The sequence below is a fragment of the Myxocyprinus asiaticus genome, chromosome 24 (genome assembly GCF_019703515.2).
Source record: "Myxocyprinus asiaticus isolate MX2 ecotype Aquarium Trade chromosome 24, UBuf_Myxa_2, whole genome shotgun sequence".
Taxonomy (NCBI): Eukaryota; Metazoa; Chordata; class Actinopteri; order Cypriniformes; family Catostomidae; genus Myxocyprinus; species Myxocyprinus asiaticus.
Window position 1 is genome coordinate 23,443,222 of NC_059367.1, and position 21,968 is coordinate 23,465,189.

The following is a 21,968-nucleotide window of genomic DNA, read 5'->3' on the forward strand; positions in this document are numbered from 1 at the left end:
TGGAAGTCTTTATTTACGTATATATAACTAACTTGACACAGTCACTCTTGATGAGCTTGTTGATGAACAGCACAGGACTTGGAGCTCAGCAGACAGTCTCCTTATGTCTCCTAAATAACTGCTGTGTTCTCAGATGTCTCAAAGGAAAGATCCATCATCAGTACGCATCCAAGAGGTATTGTTGGAAATGCGACAATACCGCATGGGTCTGATACAAACAGCTGATCAGCTGCGTTTCTCTTACCTCGCTGTCATAGAGGGTGCCAAATACATCATGGGAGACACTTCTGTACAGGTAATGCAAGGCCATGTAAAAGTGACCAATATATTTTATAGGTGCACTCAGTAATGTTTTTGTTTATGTCATCTGGGGCAGTGGTGGCTTAGCGGTTAATGCTCTGGGTTACTGATCAGAAGGTTGGGGGTTCAAGCCCCAGCACTGCCAAGATGCCACTGTTGGGCCCTTGAGCAAGGCCCTTGACCCTATCTGCTCCAGGGGCGCCGTATCATGGCTGACCCTGTGCTCTGACCCCAGCTTAGCTGGGATATGTGAAAAAAAAGAATTTCACTGTATATGTGCAAATGTATAATTTGTGATAAATAAATAAAATAAAATTTATTAAATTAAATTAATTAAATTAAAATTGTGATCTTGGACTTACCCTGACACCTAATGGCATGGATGCAAATGTAATGTTTTTAGTTACCAATGCCACTGAGAAAATCACCATTCACAGTCAGCCATGATTAATTTAATCCATGAGTGAAAGTGGTTACTGAGGTTAAGTGAGAAATATTTGGCATGTCATGTGATCCTAACATGGCAGCCCCCATGAGGGGACCCTCTCCATGTAGAATAAAACAGCTTTTATAAGGTTACTTATATGACTGGTGTCTCAAGGCTCAAAATGTTATACGTTTAATTAAATTAATTTCTTTATGAGCTTTAAAACTTTTTTAATGAGGGAAAAAATTACTGAGTGCACCGTAAACATTTAAATTGGGTGTCCTAAGTTGTTACATTTCTGTACTGTTTGCTGAGGATGCGATGGATGTATCTGTAAGTTAAATGTTTGTGTGCATGTATTCATGTGTGCTGTATATAGGAGTCATGGAAGGAGTTATCGAATGAGGAGGACCTCCCCCCTGAATTCACTCCTCCTCCCAGGCCACGACCCTCACTTAACCCCCCTAATGGCGCAGGTGACTTTGTGAACTCTGACCCTGCACACTTCTTCACTGAGACAACAAAGAACAGCATAGAAATCAGTGCAAACAGGTAAACCTTGTAGTACCTTTCTTTCTGTCTGGTATTGCCTGTGCACACCCAAGGATTATACTTAAACAGCTACAGTCTGTTCATATGTTCTTAAAATAAATTGTGAAATGATTAAAATGTAAATGTAATGATTGAATTGGAAAGGTAATATTTAATTTGTATACTTTAAAATCCATTCTAAAATGACTATTACTGTTGCTCATTTGTTCTAAAATCTTGGTACTTAACTCAGTCGGTGCGTAACCTGTCCTGCATGTTCATGTGCTATGGACCTGAATAATCCCAGCAATCGGGTGTGTTATCACTTTTCTAAGCGATAGAATTTTCTTCTGGCAAATGATAAAATAGGAGAAAAGAAATCCCATAGACTTGCATTGAAGAAGAGACCTGAATATAATAAGAGGGACCCTATAACAAAGACTTGGGGAGTGTTCTCTTTTGACTTATGTAGTAACATCCTAGCAACCATCCACACAATAGCACTATGTCAGCCAGTTTTGCATGTGCAAGGACCGCTCATATCTTGTGATGTGTTTCTATAGCTCAACTGGTAGAGAATAGCACTAGCAACGTCATGGGTTTGATTCCCAGGTTGCGCAAATACTGATAAAAATGCATAACTTAAATGCACTGCTTTGTTGAAAGCGTCTGCAACATGCATAAATGTAAACGTCAAAATGTTAAAATCTTCATTCTGATGTGTTTTTAGTGCGCCTCAGACATTCACAGATTGGCCAGACGTTCGCAGACGGGCTGCTGGTGCAGCTGGTGAGGTTGGAGTGACAACGTTGCCAAGCGAACAGCCCGACAACCCCATCATTGCGACAGAAGCCCCTCCCAAACCTGCGCATTCCCCTCCCAAGACTCCACCTTCAGATGATGCCCATGGAGCCTGGAGCCCCCTGCTGTCCAACGTGTGCTTGTGCACAGCACTGGCTCTAGGTGCTTACGTCTGTTACCGTACCTATTTCCACTGATGCGCTTTCTTTCCATCTCGGCTCATCTCTCTCTTTCTCTATCCCTCTATCTGCTGGTTGTTGGGGGAAAAGAGAGTGAGAGACATACACAGATACGCACACTTTCTCAGCTGTTAAAATCTGGAGAGTTTTAAGAGGCTTTTCTCAGCCAAACTGCTGTTGTTTTTCTCCAAACACACTTTGTCACACACTCTTACACACACACTTTTATAAACCTGTGTGTCCGTTCAAAACCTCAGGGCCTCACAATTCAGGTGTTACTACCCAAACGTTACACACAGGTAAAGCAAATCCAAAAGACTCTGTCATTGCTGCAGTAATTAAGGGAAATTTTGTTTATGTATATGTATTTCAGTCATATGTAACTTTGCATTGTCAGTCTGATGACTATCAGTGTTGGTCTTCAGATGTTCCAAATGGAGCTGTACAGAAGATGAGCTCCTCTCAAAGTCAAGGGGACGTCATTCTTATACATGCTGAACACAGACCTGCTGTACATGAGAGAAACCTGTATATGTATGTGTGTGTCAGAGAAAAAGACTTTGTGAAGAGTCTTGTGTGTCTATAATCAGATCAAGTGGTCTGTCTTATAGGGATAGTTCACCCAAAAAATGAAAATATTTTTTCATCAGTAACACCCTCAAGTTGTTCATAATTCATATGACTGTATTTCTTCTGTGGAACACACACACACACTCAAAATATATTGAGCTGAATGACAGCCTCAGTCACCATTTAATTTCATTGTATGGAAAAAAGGCTGAGTGAATGATTAAGGCTGTCAGTTCCAAGCATACTGCCTACCGTCATCTTTAGTCTACCATGGAAGAAAGTCAAATGTGTTTGGAACAACATGAGAGTGAGGAAATGACATTGTTTTGTTGTTGTTGTTTTTTTTTTTTTTTTTTGGTGAACTCTAAATTTAAAGGGATTTTTCACCCCAAAATGACAATTCTCTCATCATTTACTCACCCTCATACTATCCCAGATGTGTAGGACTTTCTTCTGCAGAACACTAATTAAGATTTTTTTATAAGAATCTCTCAGCTCTGTAGGCCCTTCAATGCAAGTGAATGGTGGCCAGATCTTTGAAGGTCCAAAAAGCACATAAATGAAGCATAAAAGTAATCAATAAGACTTCAGTGGTCAAATCCATGCGATATGATAGGTGTGGGTGAGAAACAGAACAATATTTAAATCTCTTAATGAAAGTGAAACTAAACAGGCACTGCATGTGATTTTCAGATGTAAAAGTGAAAGTGAAGATTTGTAGTAAAAAAAATAAAATAAAAAAAAAGGCTGAAATTTTGATCTGTTTCTCACCCACACCTCGCTTCTGAGGGCATGAATTTAACCACTGGAGTCATATGCATTACTTTTATGTTTCTTTTATGTTATTTGAGCTACAAAGGTCTGGTCACCATTCACTTGCATTGGATAAATCTACAGATCTGAGATATTCTTCTAAATCTTAATTTGTGTTCAGCAGAAAAATGAAAGTCATGCACATCTGGGATGGCATGAGGGTGAGTGAATGATGAGATAGTTCACACAAAAATGAAAATTATCTCTTTAAACCTGATGTTTCTCAGTGGAAACATCCCAAACTTGTAGACTGAACCTTCCCTCCTTTTCACTCTCTCTCTCTCTCCCTCCCTCTTTCTCTCTCTTTTTTTCATTATTTTTCCCTCAGCTTTTGTGTGTACCCCAAAGGTGATACTGCCACTTCACCTGTCTGAGACCAGAGACAATGTAAAATGCTCAAGCAAGTGACTGATGCACTGTCCTCATTCATTCATTTGTTGCTGTTGAGTCTTATTCTGGCATATTGTTTTCCTTTATCTCCAAATCTGTTTCCTGCTGACCAGATGGTTCAGAACATTTTAAAACTTTTGGAGCTGGTGTCTTAAAGGGTTCATTCCAACCAAAATAGAAATTGTCATTATTTACTCACCCTCATGAAGTTCCAAACCTGTATAAGAAGAAATTTGGAAGAATGATGACGCTGCTCTTTTTTTTTTCTATGAAATTTAATGGGGACTGAGGCTGTCAGTCCCTTTCATTTTGCCTAAAGTCTCATTTCGTGTTTCACTGAAAAAAAGAATGCCATGATTGTTTGGAATAATATGTGGGTGAATAAATAATCACAGAATTTTCATTTTTGTGTGAACTATCCTTTTTACCTTTGGATGCCACATTCAGCACAAACCTCAGTCAAATCCCATCCAGCCTATTGATTGCTTTTCCAGAGTTTCAGTGCAATAAAAGTAACTGCAGCCTTCCAGTTGAGTCAAACTAGAGCTCACTGCAGGTGGCTCTGTCTCTCTTTGGGTCACTGTCTTATTGCAGGTCTGCCTTACTTAATCGAAATGTTCAATTACAATCTAGCAGCCTCTGTACTGGCCCTCATTTTCTGCATTTGGTGGGTCTTTACTCTAGATTTTGAGTAAACCTATGTCTTAGAGCTCCAGCAATTGAGGGGAAGCTGTAAGTAATGGCTTCATGTAACCACAATCTTTTATTTTTTTCAGGCCAAATTAAATAAACAAAAGTGTAGCAAAGTCAGACCAGCATGTTTCGAGTATAATGTAGAATTTCACTGGGGTTGGTGCTTTTGCTTTGGATTTTAATTTCTGTCTCACTTTTTGTCTGCTGCAATACATATACATTCAGATGCTTCTGGTCCATATAAAATGATTTGATGAAAGTTGTAACCAAAAACAAAACACCAGCACAGAATGAATGGACAGAAAAAGATCAGTGACAGTGAGCTGTCTTTTCTGTTTTACTGTTTTTGTATTCATGTTTTTGTCATAGTAATTTTTATCCTGAGAGATTAACAGCAGGTGGACATAAACATTTAGGTAACACTTTACAATTAGGTTATGTTCGTTAGCATTAGTAAATGCATTGGGTATATCATGAACTAACAATGAACAATATTATTCAGAGCATTTATTTATCTTAAAGTTAATTTACGTATACACTCAAAAAATAAGATTTATGTATTTTAATTTCACAAAATTGCTTCAAATTGAATTAAGTCATCTTTAAGAAAAGAAAAAAAAATACCTTAAATATTTTAGTTTTATTAATTTAATTTTGTTAAAAATTACTCCACTCAATTTGATGGAATTTTGTTATGAAATTGAAATGCATAAATCTTAAAAAATAGACTCATATTTTTTGAGTGTGTGTGTATAAATATACAATATATATATACACCAATCAGCCACAACATTAAAACCACCTGCCTAATATTGTGTAGGTCCCCTCGTGCCGCCAAAACAGCACCAACCCACATCTCAGGATAGCATTCTGAGATGATATTCTTCTCACCACAATTGTACAGAGCAGTTATCTGAGTTACCGTAGACTTTGTCAGTTGAAACCAGTCTGGCCATTCTCTGTTGATCTCTCTCATCAACAAGGCATTTCCATCCACAGAACTGCCACTCACTGGAGGTTTTTTGTTTTTGGCACCATTCCGAGTAAATTCCTGAGACTGTTGTGTGTGAAAATCCCAGGAGATCAGCAGTTACAGAAATACTCAAACCAGCCTGTCTGACACCATCAATCATCCATGTGATTATCTAATCAGCCAATCATGTGGCAGCAGTGCAGTGCATAAAATCAAGCAGATACAGGTCAGGAGCTTCAGTTAATGTTCACATCAACCATCAGAATGGGGAAAAAAATTTGATCTCAGTGATTTGGACCATGGCATGATTGTTGGTGCCAGATGGGCTGGTCTGAGTATTTCTGTAACTGCTGATCTCCTGGGATTTTCACACACAACAGTCTCTGTAATTTATTCAGAATGGTGCCAAAAACAAAAAACATCCAGTGAGTGGCAGTTCTGTGGATGGAAATGCCTTGTTGATGAGAGAGGTCAACAGAGAATGGCCAGACTGTTTCGAACTGACAAAGTCTACGATAACTCAGATAACCACTCTGTACAATTGTGGTGAGAAGAATATCATCTCAGAATGCTATTCTGAGATGCAGGTTGGCGCTGTTTTGGTGGCACGAGGGGGACCTACACAATATTAGGCAGGTAGTTTTGTTGTGGCTGATCGGTGTGTGTGTGTGTGTGTTATATATATATATATATATATATATATATATATATATATATATATATATATATATATATATATATATATATATATATATATATATGTGTGTGTGTATATATGTATATAACATACACATTTGACAGTTGTTCATAATGTTAATTTATGCAACTTTTAATGTTAAACATTTATATGTTGAAATTAATCTTTATTAATAAGTGCTGTAAAAGTATTGTTCATAGTTCATGTAACTAATGTAGTTAAATGTTAAAGATTACCCAAGAACAAATAAAGCCCCTTATATATATATTTATATATACACACACACACACACACACTACCGGTCAAAAGTTTGGGGTCACTTACTCATTCTTTATTATTATTTCTTTATTCACATTTTAGAATAATAGTAAAGTCATCAAAACTATGGAAGAACAGAAATGGAACTATAGGAATTGTGTTAAAAATAAATCAAAACTGTGTTATATTTTAGCATCACCCTTTGCCCAGAATTTTCAGACATGTACTCTTGACATTTTCTCAACCAACTTCTTGAGGTATCACCCTGGGATGCTTTTTAAACAGTATTGAAGGAGTTTCCATCTATGTTGGGCACTTATTGGCTGCTTTATTATTTGGTCCAAGTCATCTTTCATTTTATTTTGTTTTTATTAAATTTTAGTTTTATAATGAAATAAATTAATATGTTGGCACAATTATATTTTTGCCAACAAAACTAATTTCAAACATTTAAGCATACGCCTTCAGATCAAAAGGTTTTTAAGATCATGAGAATATTTCAGTCAAGTGACCCCAAACTTTTGAACGGCAGTGTATATATTGAGGCCAGGTGAGAATCCACTTTGTTGTTTATGTCCTTTAAGCATAATTGTGACAGCTCTTTGACTACTACTTGACCAGTCCAGTATTGCAATTTTGGGCTGTTGGGTAGTTTTCCTTTTTGTAGGTTGGGATAAATGTTTCACACACACTGAAGCTCTTGTTAAATTGATGCCACCATCAATTGTAGTGACTTTCTTATTCACTTCCAGAATCTGGTCCAGTAGCTGGACTACAGAATGTAAAGTCTCTTCTTGCCAGCTTTTACACACATATATAGAGAAAATTATTTGTCTGTGTCCTTGTTTGTCATATTCAGTTATTTCTGGATTGGTAGACGTGTGAAAACATCCTGGGTCTTTCTGTGTGAGGCTCCTTTTCCCCACCATCCTGTTTTTTTCCTTTTTAATGTTATCTGTTTGTTTTTTGTAAGAAAAGCATATGCTTTGTTCCGGCTGGATGTATTGACATTTGAAATTTTATTTTTGGATGGAACACAGAGCAGACGCTTTTGTAATAAACTTATACTTCTCTGATTCGTCCGTTTTGATTTTATCCTTATTGCAGAATGCGTTTCATCCTCTGCCTGACTGCAATGGTGAGGGAAGTTGCTCAGATATTTGGTTTTGCAAAGAGAAGATCTCATACCTGAAACTTTAAAAAGTATAAATTAAGGAGCTCTCATTGAGTTCTAATGGTAAAGTAAATCTAAATAATAGATTATACATTCAAAAATGTGTTAAGTGCAGTGTAGTTTGAGCTTGTTTCATGTGCTGTTGCATCATCCTTTTTACTATGAAGTTAAGGCTCACATTTAATACCACATTCAAAATGTCACAGTGAATTTGACTTACAGGGTTGTATCAAAAGACTGGAGGCCCCAGTGATGACAGAGAGGATGTAATGCAAGGACTGATTCATTAAATATTGATTGAATATTAAATATATTGAAATAAATATAAGGTCGTGGAAGACAAGTTATCTAAGTTTTGAATCAGTCATTGAAAAAAACATATTGAGCTCCACTATTCTGAATGTTGTGTCCTTCTCAGTCTCTATGGTGGTTATGGCCCTTATGTACAGTATTTGCTGGTGCAAAGATTGTATGTGGGTCATTGACAAAAAAGGTTTGTCCGATGTGATAAAAATAAGAAATCTTTAAAAAATCTTGAGTTTATATAAATGCAATCATTGTGTCAATGTTGGTTTCATCATTAAAAAAAACAACAACAAAAAAAAACATTAAAAGCGTTAAAAAAAATTATGATTTACTGACTTAAAACACTTTCCTTGCACACTGAATACAAGTGACAGTACACAATTCAATCTTTAATTTTGAGTGTGTTTTCAAAAACTTTTTCAAGTAAAAAAAAAAAAACATACTTTTACAGATTAAAGAATTTTTTTCAAGGTTACTCCGTTTGACCTAAACAAAATGTGCTTTTTCACCAAAATGTCAAAATATCTGATATTTTTTCAAACTTCACACACCTTCATGAGGGTCTATAGGTGTCATCTCTGTATTTATTTATTGTTATTATTATTATTATTATTATTATTTATTTTTTTTGCCACATGAAAATAGAATGTCTACCTGCATTCTGGTTACACCACATGACTTATATTTGGAGGACAAAAGTTTTTAAATATTGATATTTTAAAACAAAATTGTTTTACTGTTCAAAGTAATTTAGATTTTTTTTTAAAAAATTAAGGAAATAATAAATTAGTCCAAACTACTAATACTAACTTTTTTTTTTTTTTTTTGAATTTCAGCTTTTAATTATATATATTTTTACCATCTCAGGGTGGTTAAACCACTTAGATATTTTTTATATTTAGCCTAAAAAAATTAATAAAAAAATAAAATAAAATAAAATAAAATAAAAATCTAAATTACTTTGAACTCAGAAACTAAAAAAAAATATGAATTATAGTACAGGTGTTTGTATTGTGTGAACTGCATTTTAATGTATTTTGAGAACTTAAAGTGGCCAGAGGAGGGCACTTTAGGATTAAGTAACTCAATCCTTGGCTATGAATTTCAGTTGGGTTTTTCCCAATAACTGAACTAAAATAGCTCCTTTTTACTTTCAATTTGTCGGAACCCGAGTCATCACAATATAATAGTATGTATTCAATATATTTGTTAATTTTCAGTGCCCTTTTGTAATATTAAACATTTTTTAAAATAGTTTTAGCATATTCACAGAGCAGATATGCAGATGCCGAAATGTTTATACACCCGCGAAATCACCACTGTATAACACAAGTCTATAATTCTTTCTCTTGTGTACGTGCTTGTTTGTGTGTCATACCCATGCATGCATTTCCTGTAAACCTTACCTACCCCTATTGACGCTCGTGTCTAGAAGATAACCTCCCGGTTACCCAAAATCTCGCGAGAGCCGCATGCGACGTTCACACGCTGTGTTTATTGTTTATTTGGAGTCCTACAGAAACCCTACACCTACCCTTAAACATACCCTAACCTTAACTCTACAACTAAATATATCCTTAAACCTATCTTTAGTCACAGCGAATAAGACTCTCGCGAGATTTAGGCTGCCAAGGTGTTTTCTGCTAGACACAGCTCCTACTGACAATGTCCCTTGAAGGAATCATGTTGATTCCTTGCTTGTTTTTACAACTCAAACTGAAAAATGGGCATTCATTTTACCTGTGTATGTAGGAAGGGGATGTTATTATCCAATTCCTGCGCTGTTTTGCACACGTTTCTGCTAGGTTGAGTTAATGGTGTTCTTCACTGGCTTCTGGTCTGTACTGGTCTGACGGGTCTGGTTTATGGTTTCCTAAACCTGTCTTTACTGTAATGTACTGGTTTGTGTTGGTTTATACCGGTCTACAATGTTCTAGAACATCAGTCAATATTCAGTTCGTGCCTAAACACATCCTTGGAATGTATTAATTAGTGGTACAGTATGATTTATGTTGCATTTGCCAAGCTGCTCATTCCATTTCCTGTGACGTAGCTTATAGCCTATATGTAGCTGTATGTTATATCCTTTCTTCCCCTGAATTGCTGTCATCTCTCTCTCTCTCTCTCTCTCTCTCTCTCTCTCTCTCTCTCTCTCTCTCTCTCTCTCTCTCTCTCTATCCTTTTGTCTTTCATGGTGATTCAGCAGTTTGGAATTGAGTTTTGGGCTGTTTGAGCAGTTTATTAACTGTTTCTTATTTCCTTATTGAAAAGAAATGGTTGAAAAATATTTCAGCCCATAGATATTTTATTATCTACGAGACACACCCACATCCCTTGATCTTAAACAAATAACAGTAGCCTACAGAAATAAAATGTCAATAATAGACTGATAAAACTGATTCAGTTGACACTGCCACACACACACTCCAACTTAACTATTTTGGATTTAATCAAAATAGTAGCAGCTGCAAATGATTACAGTCTCATCAGGACTGCATTATCTTAATTAGTTTTTTCATTTTCAACTTATTTGTATTCTGCTTTTCAAAATACATGTTGGCCCAAAGCAGCTTTACGTGTAATAATGCCTTACAAACCCCTCAGTGAGCAAGTCAGTGGTGACGGTGGCAAGGGAAAACTCCTCAAGATGTAGATACTCCTCAATTAGATGGATGCATTTTTAGAATGAACTTGGATGTGCGTAAATCATCAGGAAAGAGTAACATTTTATTTATGAGATATAATGCCATTATAAGAATGACAGGTATTGCTCCAGAGAGCCTTTTATATGGTAAAGTGAGCAGTGCTTTTTGTAAACTTGTATGACTGTGCAACACAGTGTGTCTGTGTGTGTGTTTGTTTGTGCAATCACATTCTACTGTGGGTAAAACGTACAGTACAGGTGTGAGTGTGTTCTTAAGTATGTGTTTGTGTGCACGCAGCTTGCGGTTCACGCTATTCAGGAATGTTTGTGTGTGATTGTGTGAATATGAGTCAGGGCACTCCCTTACACTCGTGTTACTTTGACGTAAAACAGACAAGAGAGAACAGGCTACTCTGAAAAAATATTGAGGGGTGGGGCTTAGTACCGGAAACATTCTTAAAAAGACAGTTAACTTGAAACTCCTGCCGGGGCTGGGGGCGAGTTTTGGGTTCAAGTGCTACTTATGCTTGTAATTTTTGTTTTTTAGAGCACTGCTAACTCTTATAGCAAGCACAGAGACATACTCTGGATGGTTAAATGGCCAGTGTTCCATGTAATTGCCTGTGTGTTACAGTATAAGTGACAGTATAAATAAGGAATGGCATTGGTTTGCTCCTCCATTTGTCTCTCTTTCCTGTATGTACCTCCCTTTGTCCTCTCTCCTCCTATTTCCGTTTCTTTTGGAATATGTCCTGGGTGCAACAGATTTAGGAAACTCCAGAGTAAAAAAACATGAGTCTGACTCATGTTCTGACTCACTTTTGATTATTGTCAAACTGCAGATGTTTAAACAAACACTAAGTAGCTAGTACACCTTTAACACATAAAATAAAGAAATAATTAAAACAAAATTAAATTGTCCAGTGACAATTCCAGTTATTTTATTGACCCTCTTTTGTGGTCCCTATTTTAATACATTTCAGTTCAAAAACTGTTGGTTCTGATCCTCTAATCTATTTTGACAAATGCCATTCCAAGAGTGCTGATATGTATTATAATAGCTCTGATATGCTTCACTGTTTGCAGCACTCCAGACAGACAATCAGTCTGTGTGTTGCTCAGTGACATACAAAGGTTGATCCTGATTTGGCTTATTTTGGACCTACTGTATTTTCATCAGCAAAAATAGTTAAAAAGTAGCAAGAATAGACAAAATAACTGGCCATGTTGTCTAAAATGTAAGTTACTCCATATTTATTTCTTCTATATAGAACCAAAAAAGGACAATCTACAGTCAGCCGGTCATTATCACAAAATAAACCCAGACAGGGTGGTCAGGTCGTGTTTTACCCTGAGGGGGTTTTGTTTTGCGATAATGACCGGCTGACTGTATACCATCCCACTTATTACACGGCTTCTTACCAAATAAATAATTAAACGGACATGACATATTTATTTTGAAATTACTTTATTATTTTAGAAGAAAGAGACAGAGAAGTCTCCAGAAAAAGCTGAATTCAACCTTCTGTTGGTGTTTATACTGTAAAATAAATGACCATCTGACTGCTCATTATCCAGCATATTACACAAATACTTGCCAAATTAAAAAAAATGAATGGACATGAAAGATTTATTGGATTTTATTTGAATCAAATCAAGTATTCCAGATAGCCGTGTAATAAAAAAGCAATATCACACTCGCAATTATGCGGCCTCTTACGGCTGAATCACAGCCGTGCTGATATTCAGTTCAACAACAAATTTGATTGTGCAATATTGCTTAAAGTAATAGTTCACCCAAAAATTATAATTCTCTAATAATTTACTCACTCTTATGCTGTCTCAAACTTGTGACATTCTTTCTTCTGCGGAACACAAACGAAGATATTTTTATGGAGATATGATGTGAATATATTTATAGAAGTCAGTGGGAACCAACACTTCCAAAATCCTAAAGGACATAAAGGCAGTATAATGGTAATACATACGACTCGAGTGGTTTAATCCATGTCTTTTGAAGAGATATAGTTATTTTGGGTGAGAACAGACCAAAATGTAAGTCTGATGTGTCTGAAAAATATGTGAAACAATATGTATGAAAAATGTACCTCCTTTTTCACTATAAATCTTGAGATCTGCAGTCTCCTGGCACTAGGCACGATCATGATTTGAAGCTTCATTACACTTCCTCACGCTTGACGCATGATCAGAGTTCTGTGCACTGCATTAGGGCTGGGTATCGCCATCCATCTCACAATAAGATATATCACGATATCATGATTCAATTCCAGTTCACAAGCTTTCAATTCCAATTCATTTGGTTATATTTCAGTTATAATGTCAATTTTGCTTATATACAGTATGAAAGAAAATCTCTTTCAGTTAATGCTGTTATTAGTGCGTACATGGGCAGAGCAGGCGGAGCAGCAAGGAAGTGTAATCAAGCTTCAAATCATGACTTTGGTCTGTTCTCACCCAAAACTGATCGTATCGCTTCATGGATTATGACGCACAAATTACATGGATTACTTTTATGATACTTTTGGGTCCTCTTTTAAGCTTTAAAGTGAGGCACTATCCACTGCCATTGTATTGAAAAAAACAGACTGAGATATTCATTAAAACATCTGATTTTGATTTTCACATGAAAGAAAGACATACTGTTTTTGAAAGACATGTGGGCAACAGAATTTTCATTTTTGGGTGAAATATTGCTTTAATTGTAGAGTTGAACCTCTGTGACCTTCATGTCATCATAAAAGTTTTTGTTCCTATTACTTGAGTGAATAAATTAAAATTTGCACTTTGCATGGGTTCTTCCATTGTTTTGCTTGTTTACGCATAAGGAAATGGACCAAAAAAAAAACAAAAAAAATGGTTGCTGGCCATTGTGTTTGGGGACACTGCTAGTGTGTTTGAGGGCACCCCTCGACCGCATCTTGTATTTTTGAGGTTGATCTCCATGACAACGAGCATTGTGCTGTAATTTCCTGTTTGCTGTGTGCACGGCGTGCGCATGCACTCCATCACACCTCGAAGCTGATCTGACTCGCAGTTGTGCACTTTACGTAAACAGCTCAGTTCGGTGCTTCCCCTTCTGTGCGAAGAGCACTTCCTTCCTCTTGCTGCAAACACACTGACACACACACGCATGCTTGCTGACGTGCGCAGTGGCTCGCGATGTAAATGCTGTATGATGACCTGCTTAAAGTTGAGATGTTCCACAACAAGAGTCCAATCGTTCACCACCTTTTACATCACAGTTGTCATGGCAGCTCACTGCTACATGTGATTTATGGGGGGACATTTTCATACACAGGACATGCAAGCATAAAAGAGCATGTTCTCTGACTCTAATCATGTCTGTTTTTCACTCTTCTGAAATTAGCCCTGATGACTGCATGCAGATACAGAGCAGCAGTGAGAACTAATGTGTGCTGTGTTATTGTGTATGCTAATCACCTATCTATTTCAAATTCAACACAATTTAATGTCTACACAGTGAAAATGTCCCCCTTGCAGCATCCTGGGCTTTACATTTACATTACATTTATGCATTTGGCAGACACTTTTATCCAAAGCAACTTACAGTGCCCTTATTACAGGGACAATCCCCCTGGAGCAACTTGGAGTTAAGTGCCTTGCTCAAGGACACAATGGTGGTGGTTGTGGAGATTGAACCAACAACCTTTTACTTACCAGATCAGTGCTTTAGTCCACTATGCCGCCGCCGCCACCACTCCTTTAATTTTGGTCAAGTGCAAGGAGTCGGCTGGTTAGCATGACCCAGTTAGCTTCTGCTGGTAGATGCTGTAACTACACCATCTGGACCCAAAAAGCATCTTTCTCCATTAAAAGAATATTCTGGATAGAATAAACTTTCACTCGTCAAAAATAGATGTTTCAGTGAAGCACTTACAATGGAAGTGAATGAGGCCAAATTTTGAAGGGTTTAAAGTTGTTTAAATCGTCGTTTTTATGTAATTACAGTGTTAATGGCGTTACATCGTATTCGTCATGGCAACTTTACTCAATATAACTTTGCTCAGAAAATGTTTGTAAGCGATTTTATCACACTAAAATCATGTCAACATGCATATTGTTTAAAGAGGCCCTGTTATGCTTTTTGGGATTTCACCCATTTCCCATTTGGGATTTTACCTTGCCTTTAGTGTGTAATATAGCTGTTTGTGCATGTAAAAGGTCTGCAAAATTACAAAGCACAAAGTCCACACTAAAGGGAGTTACTCTCTTCCACAGAAAACACTGCTCCTGAACTCTCTGAAATGCCTGGTTTGCAGTCCAGCCATTACTTCCATGACTTAGCTATGTCACTATGTAACACATTTGCATAATGCCCGCCTAAGGGCTACTTTGGTTAAGGGTCGTTACATTTCCGATGCACGCTCTAAACGGTTGACCAGTCACAACAGACTGGGCCAGCTGACCAATCAGAACAGACTGGGCTTTTCGGAAAAGGGGGCTTTAAAGAGGCAGGAGCTAAAACAGAGCATTTCAGACAGAGGGTGAAAAAGGTGCTGCAGCAATGTACAGTAGGTAAACCTATTCTAGTAGACCCTCAAAATAAAATTATGAACCTGTAAATAAGCATAATATGGGCTTTTTAAGTCTTGTGGCTATACTTTTGAAACAGTGAGTATTTTAACGATTATGGATTGGCCCCATTCACTTCTATTGTAAGTGCCTCACTGTAAAGGAAGGACGAGTCCATTTTTTAAAAATAGTAAATCAACATATGCCACAAATGTCAACTGAGCTTAACTTGAATTGAACCCGGGATTTGAAATATACAGCCAATAAAAATTATCTTTGTAGTCTGATGTTATATTATAGTAAATGTTTTTCAAGTGACTTTTTTTTAAGGGCCCTTAAAGGATCACCCAAAAATGAAAATTCTCTCATCATTAACTCTATATATCCTAGATGTGTATGACTTTATTTCTTCTGCTGAACACAAACAAAGATTTTTTTAAGAATATCTCAGCTCTGGAGGTCCATACAATGCAATGAAATCAGCATAAAAGTTAGCCATCAGACTCCAGTGGTTTAATCAATGTCTTCTAAAGTGATCCAGTTGGTTTTAAGTGAGAACAGACAAAATATAACTCCTTTTACACTGTACATCTTGCCATTGCAGGCTGTAGGTGTGACCCTTCCTACTCGACCCGCCCCAAGCAGGATTCAAACCAGCAATCCCTGGGATGGTAGTCGGACACGCTAGCAAGGAGGCTAGAAAAGACATGGCTTTAGCCTCAGTCGCTAGTGCGTCTCATGAGGCCAGGAGAGTGAGGCTTGAAATCATGATCGCCAAGGAGGCTGTTATCAAGATGTACAGTGAGAAAGGAGTTATATTTTGGTATTCTTCTAAAAATCTCCATTTGTGTTCAGCAGAAGAAAGAAAGTCATACACATCTGGGATGGCATGAGGGTGAGTAAATGATTAGAGAATTAAAATTTTTGGGTGAACTACCCCATTAAAAGCATGAAATGTAAAATTGATATTTTCTCTGTCTACTGCCTTTCAAGTTTCAAGTGAAGGCCTCGGGACTTTGCACATTCTTGCAGTGCTATCAACCAATCACCATTGTTATGACATCATTTACCTGTGGCTCAAGAGTGAATATGTCACATGGCATTTACAGCTCAGTTGATTGGCTCAAAAACTTCTGTGCCCCTAGTGCCGATGAGCAAAGACAACAGATTTCAGTCTTACAGGACCCCCCAGAAGTAGGCCTGCACCAGCAAAGCCCCTGCCATATAGAAATCCTTGGTCAAGGGCAAAAATAGTGATTTTTGTCAAGCAAGACTTTGACCACAGGAACTCTCTAGTTCCTCTGTCACCCCTACCTGGGTATTTTCAGACCAAGGGTTTCAAACTTTATGATGCCAAGGACCCCCAAGTATGATAATCCCCTTGCGAGGGACTCCCTATTTGCAAGTGTCTCTGTCTGCATCCTGCAAATCGACAAGTATCACCCACTACAATACACTGTCACTCGTAAAGAGATTAGTGAAATACAGAAATGTTTTTTCATAATATATGAAATGATATGCAGTTTGTTTTTATTTCTTACTGTTTAAAACTATGGCTGTCAATAGAATAAAATAATCGCTGTTAATCCCAGAGTTTTAGAATGAACAAAATTCAAATAATTTCACTTTTTTTTCTCTCTGAAATTTTCCACAGACCCACATGCACCCCCTTGCGGACCCAGTTTGAAAACCCCTGTTTTCAGACCACACATCTTGAACTGTTAGGCCCCCCATCTTTTGTGTCTGTGTTCCATTTCCATTCTGTTTCTTAGCATGACTAAAGTTCTGTCAGATGACATGACTCAGCAGATATTCTCTCAGGTGCAGCAAAAACCATGACCAAGAACCCACAAATGTCCAACACTAAGATCTTCTCATCTCCTGTGGTTTCCTCCTTCATTGGGGAATCTTTCCCAGATTGCATCATGGGCATCTCTAAGTCATGTTAAAAGTTCAAGTGGAAATTAATTACAATGGATATAATGTAGGATATAATGGAATTGTTTAGTTAACACTTTAATTAGTGTTTACTTAAGTTTGGAGCTTCGGTTTCAACTGAAATACCTAATAATGGATTAATTGTAGGCCTTTTAAACTAAAGTAAGGTTTCAAAGGCACAGATAAAAAACATAAATACCGAATAACAATGCAGATCATCTCAGAACATTAACAATCTATCTGTGACACTGTCCCATGATATGTAACTCTGGATTAATAAAAGTCTATTTTTAAAATGCTCTAATATCAGACATCTAAAAAAAAGTGCTATGTATGCAAAGCATATTAGTTAATGTGCAATAGAGCCTTGTCAACCTTTGAGAATATAGCTAATATATGAGTCATATGTCTGGCTGTAATGGGTGTGTCTGGAGTTTCAGGAGCGTTCAGTAGGGTATAGACCTACTGTATGCGTTTCTGGGATCACTCATTGAAACAATCAGACTGGTTTTTATTGTATCAGTCCTCCTTTCAATCACATATGGAAACTGAAAGTGAGCAATCATAGGGGTTTCATGTTTCATGCTCATAACTCAGTTTATTTCTACCATTAACCCTCACAAGATTCTGTAACAGAATATACAGTACTGCTTAGCACAAGAGGATATTACAGAGTCTACCCACAATCAGAGACTAAGATAAAACAAAGTCAAGGACTGACCTTATGTGTGTAATCATTCTAAGGGTTTTTAAAGTTCAAACAGATATGCAGTATTGTAAAAAGGAAGGGCGTTTCATTATATAAGATCTTAAGAGCTTAACAAGCCAATATGTCACCTATTGTGTCCTCAGTGGTCCAACCAAGCATTTGTAAGGTCACACAAGCAGGTCAATGTCATCCTCTTGGAATTTAACTTTGCCCCTTGAACATACAGTGGCCCCAATATGCACACTTAAAAATGTATGAATGTTTTTGCACTATATAAAACACAAACACATTTTTCAAGCAAAACATTGCGCCATTTATTTATTTTTTTAGGTTTTAAATAATAAAACAATACATTTATTGATCAAAATGGAAATAAAAAGTGAGGCTTGGAGACTTTCTTATTTTTAGACCAGTTGTTTAAATGTAATTGAAAAAGTGGCTCAGAAATATTAAGTTAATTCTGAGAAAATGTCTAGCATTATTTGTTTGAAAAAATGCCACTTGCTTTGATATTTTCACCCTAATGAAATTACATTCAGACATTTTTAAGTGTGATTCAAAGGAATATTCCGGGTTCAATTCAAGTTAAGCTCAGTTGACAACATTTGTGGCATAATGTTGATTTACCACAAAAAATTACTCCAATTTGGCCCTCCTTTTCGTAAAAAAAAAAAAAAAAGCAAAAATTGAGGTTACAGTGAGGCACTTTACTATGGGAGTGAATGGGGCCAATTTATTTATTTATTTTTTGTTTTGTTTTTGTTTTGAGGATTTACAGGCAGAAATGTGCAGCTTATAATTTTATAAAAGCACTTACATTAATTCTTCTGTGAAAACTTGTGTATTATTTGAGATAAAGTTATTTAAATCATCGTTTATATAGTCGTTTTAGGGTTTACGGTTTTACATCGTCAAAGCAATGAAGTTGTAAAATTGGATAGAACTTTACACAGAAAAGATTAGTAAGTGATTTTATCACACTAAAATCATGTTAACACGCATATTTGTTACCTCTTGTAGCTATACTTTTGAAATGGACATACTATAAACACCTCAAGGAGGTGCAATGGCCATTACATCCACACACTAACTTTCAATGACAGTGTGTTTTCAAGAACTCTCTGCAGTTTAATTCTGACATGCATTTATAAAAATTATTAAAAAAAATTTGTTTTGTTTACGCTGTTGCTCTCTGCTTTTTTGCATTCTCTTTTTCACGTTATCTCTCCAGGAAGGAAGAGATCCAATATAGTGATGTAGATTGAGTTGAGTGCCACTGTGTGTATATCAGACAGTTAAGATTCCATCACGTGAGTTTAAGAGGGGTAATTCATGCTTACGTACACAAACACACAACAGCCAATATCAGTATCCTCTGATCCTGATGGTGGCCTTTTTTGAGCCGCCCGCAACGATTGTCTATCTCTTGGTTAGAGGTGAAGAGAGCAGACGCAACCGTTAACTGGGGTGGCTAAGAATCCCTTGCTGCTCGGGGATGGAGCGATGGCAGGTGGAAATTAACGTTTGTAAAGAAGATAGTTACATTATGAGTGTAAAAAAACAGCTCGATCTCTAAAAACGATATGGTAGTCTTGGACTACCAGGACAACAGAAAATCTGAAGCTTCAAGCGTAAATAGATCAAAGACAGTTATGGTCTTAAGACACTATTTTTAGGTTTAGTCTTAAACTGCTTCAAATCAAAGTGTTCACAAATGATGGGCTGGTTATAACTCAGTAGTTAGGGCAAGCATTGCTATTATTATTGCTCATAAAGGGTTAGGCATGGCCATCACTTTGTTTTAAAAAGTGGTGGGGACACAAAGTGGCAAAATTCATGAATATTAAATAGGATATATACAGATAATATCAAATATTCTATTACTGTGTTGATAAATAGTCATTCTAGATGACCAATTCAAGCACTCCAATAAATATTTCACATAATTCTTTTGATAACCAAAACTGTCAGTACTGGGATTTTGTTAGTGTTAAATACATGAATCAGCTTTAGCAGATTGGCTGACTGGTCTCGTTGTAAAGTTTTCACCTCTATAAGGAGTTCCAGGTTCTTATCCGACCTAATCTAGCTCCTAATATAACTTATTAATTTAATAAAGGAAGACTGAACATGTACGTCAGTGGATGTATATCATCAGTTGGGACACATCTGTTTGCATATTATTTTGGGATTTAACTGGAAAGAGTGCTAGCTGGGCAACAGTGAAGTGAGTAGAGCCAGGCTGAGATGCTCCGGGTGGGCAAATCACTTAGAGGGGTGGGTGGGGGTGTGGTTGCCAAGGTGGGCCTAACTCATGATTGGGTAGACCAGGCCCACCCAGGCCCCCCTGTGAAGCAAGGCCTGAGTAGAGTGTGCAGCTGGATGCAAGAGAGAACATCATCACCCGCTGTCTCTCACCGTCACTGATAACAGCTGCAATGAGAACTCATTTTAACATAAAAAATAACACACTTCAGTGCTGGATCGACACTTATAACACACAAGAACGAAATGGAAGCTCCTGCTCGAGACGATGTTTCTTCTTGATTAGCTGTTTACCTGATGAAAGCAATTTCAAAAAGTGCTGGTGGGAGCAAAATTAGCAAAGGCAACATTTATTAGGGATATATCCCACCCGTAACTGACACCATTGGGGTTAGAGTTAGTTTGTTCTAAACACTTAAAACGGAAGTGTGTAATTTCTGCACCACTAGCACCATCAAACAGAATTGAAAAAATAAACATTGTTTTCAAAGAGCTTTCTGAATAAACCATTCATCCGCCATTGGTTGTAACGTATGCTGGAACTGCTGACAATGATGAAGACGATGATGAGATGAAGAACCCAAGTGCAGTTTATTAAATATAACCAATAAACCCTAACTACAAACGTGAACCATGAACTTGACTATGACTTGACTACAAACATAGCTTGACTATAAACATTCATATTTAATACTAGACAACTAGACAATGCAAACATGAGGGCTTAAATACAAGACATGGGAGAACATAAACCAATGAACAAACAGAACTCTAACAAGAAAATTAAACAATAAACCAATGAAAACATGACACATGAACATGGAGGGAAAACAGGAATCACATGACAAAGGAAACAGGAACTAAACATTTCAAAATAAAAGACATGAATCAACAGAATACACATGACATTGGTCTAGATAAAAGATAGTCCCGCCTCAAACTCATGCCATTGGTTAAGCCAATGTTGCTGGACGGGTCGCTCAAAACAAACAGATGAATGTTGAAAGTGCCAAAGAACTGCAATGTTAACACTTTTCAGTAAAATCAAACTACAAATGGTTTACTTATAATTGTTTCTGCATATTAACCTGGGATAGGAGAAAGTATCTGAACATCAAAGAATTACACAAATCAGCTTTAACCTTTCACTTGGGCAGGAACACATCCCACACATGTTTTGCTATGGACATTAAAGATACCTCAAATTGTGCAGTTTGTTTAGAAGAATTATTTTACCCAGCACGGAAAATGCCATATTTAGTGACCAGAATATCATAGAAGTGAGCTCTTTTGACTTAGGCCAGAAAGCAACCACCCAGAACATCCTTGCAATTGCATAACATTTAAAAAATAAATAAATTGAGAATGTCTTAGCAACCTTATATTGTAGCAACGTCCTCATGAAAAACAAACTAGCATTGTGATGGAAAGTTTTGCACAGGCAAGCACAACTCAAACATTCTTTAGTCTCTATTTTTAATGCATTTTGAAATGTGATTCTCTGAATAAAAAAACAAATTGCATTACTTGTCATTACTATTCTTCCAAAGCGACCAACAGTACACTGATTACAATTACAGTATTAGTAACTGTTCCTGCAGCAACCTTTCCCTTCATAGGATGAAACGGTTCTCTCAGTTGCCCTACCTGGCAAAGCCTTAATCATAAACAACTACCATTCCACAGGTGGTGGTAGCCTAGTGGTTAAGGGTAATTGTTAGGTTTGAGTTAATTTATAACTCATAA

At 36.9% G+C, this 21,968-nt stretch overlaps 1 protein-coding gene across 4 annotated transcripts in view; it reads left to right on the forward strand.

Moving 5' to 3' along the window:
- Nucleotides 1–16,205, forward strand: part of LOC127414928 (tyrosine-protein phosphatase non-receptor type 1-like) — a 41,021-nt gene extending 24,816 nt beyond the window's left edge. For 2 of the 4 annotated variants that reach the window (XM_051653334.1, XM_051653333.1), the window contains exons 8-11: nt 134–295; nt 1,107–1,279; nt 1,989–2,221; nt 15,915–16,205. In XM_051653334.1, the coding sequence (XP_051509294.1) occupies nt 134–295; nt 1,107–1,279; nt 1,989–2,221; nt 15,915–15,985 (639 nt within the window). In that variant the 3' untranslated portion in view covers nt 15,986–16,205. Of the gene's footprint in view, nt 1–133; nt 296–1,106; nt 1,280–1,988; nt 5,014–15,914 lie in introns of those variants that run through there. The other 2 variants (XM_051653336.1, XM_051653335.1) reach the window with 2 other exon arrangements.
- Nucleotides 16,206–21,968: the final 5,763 nt, after the last annotated feature.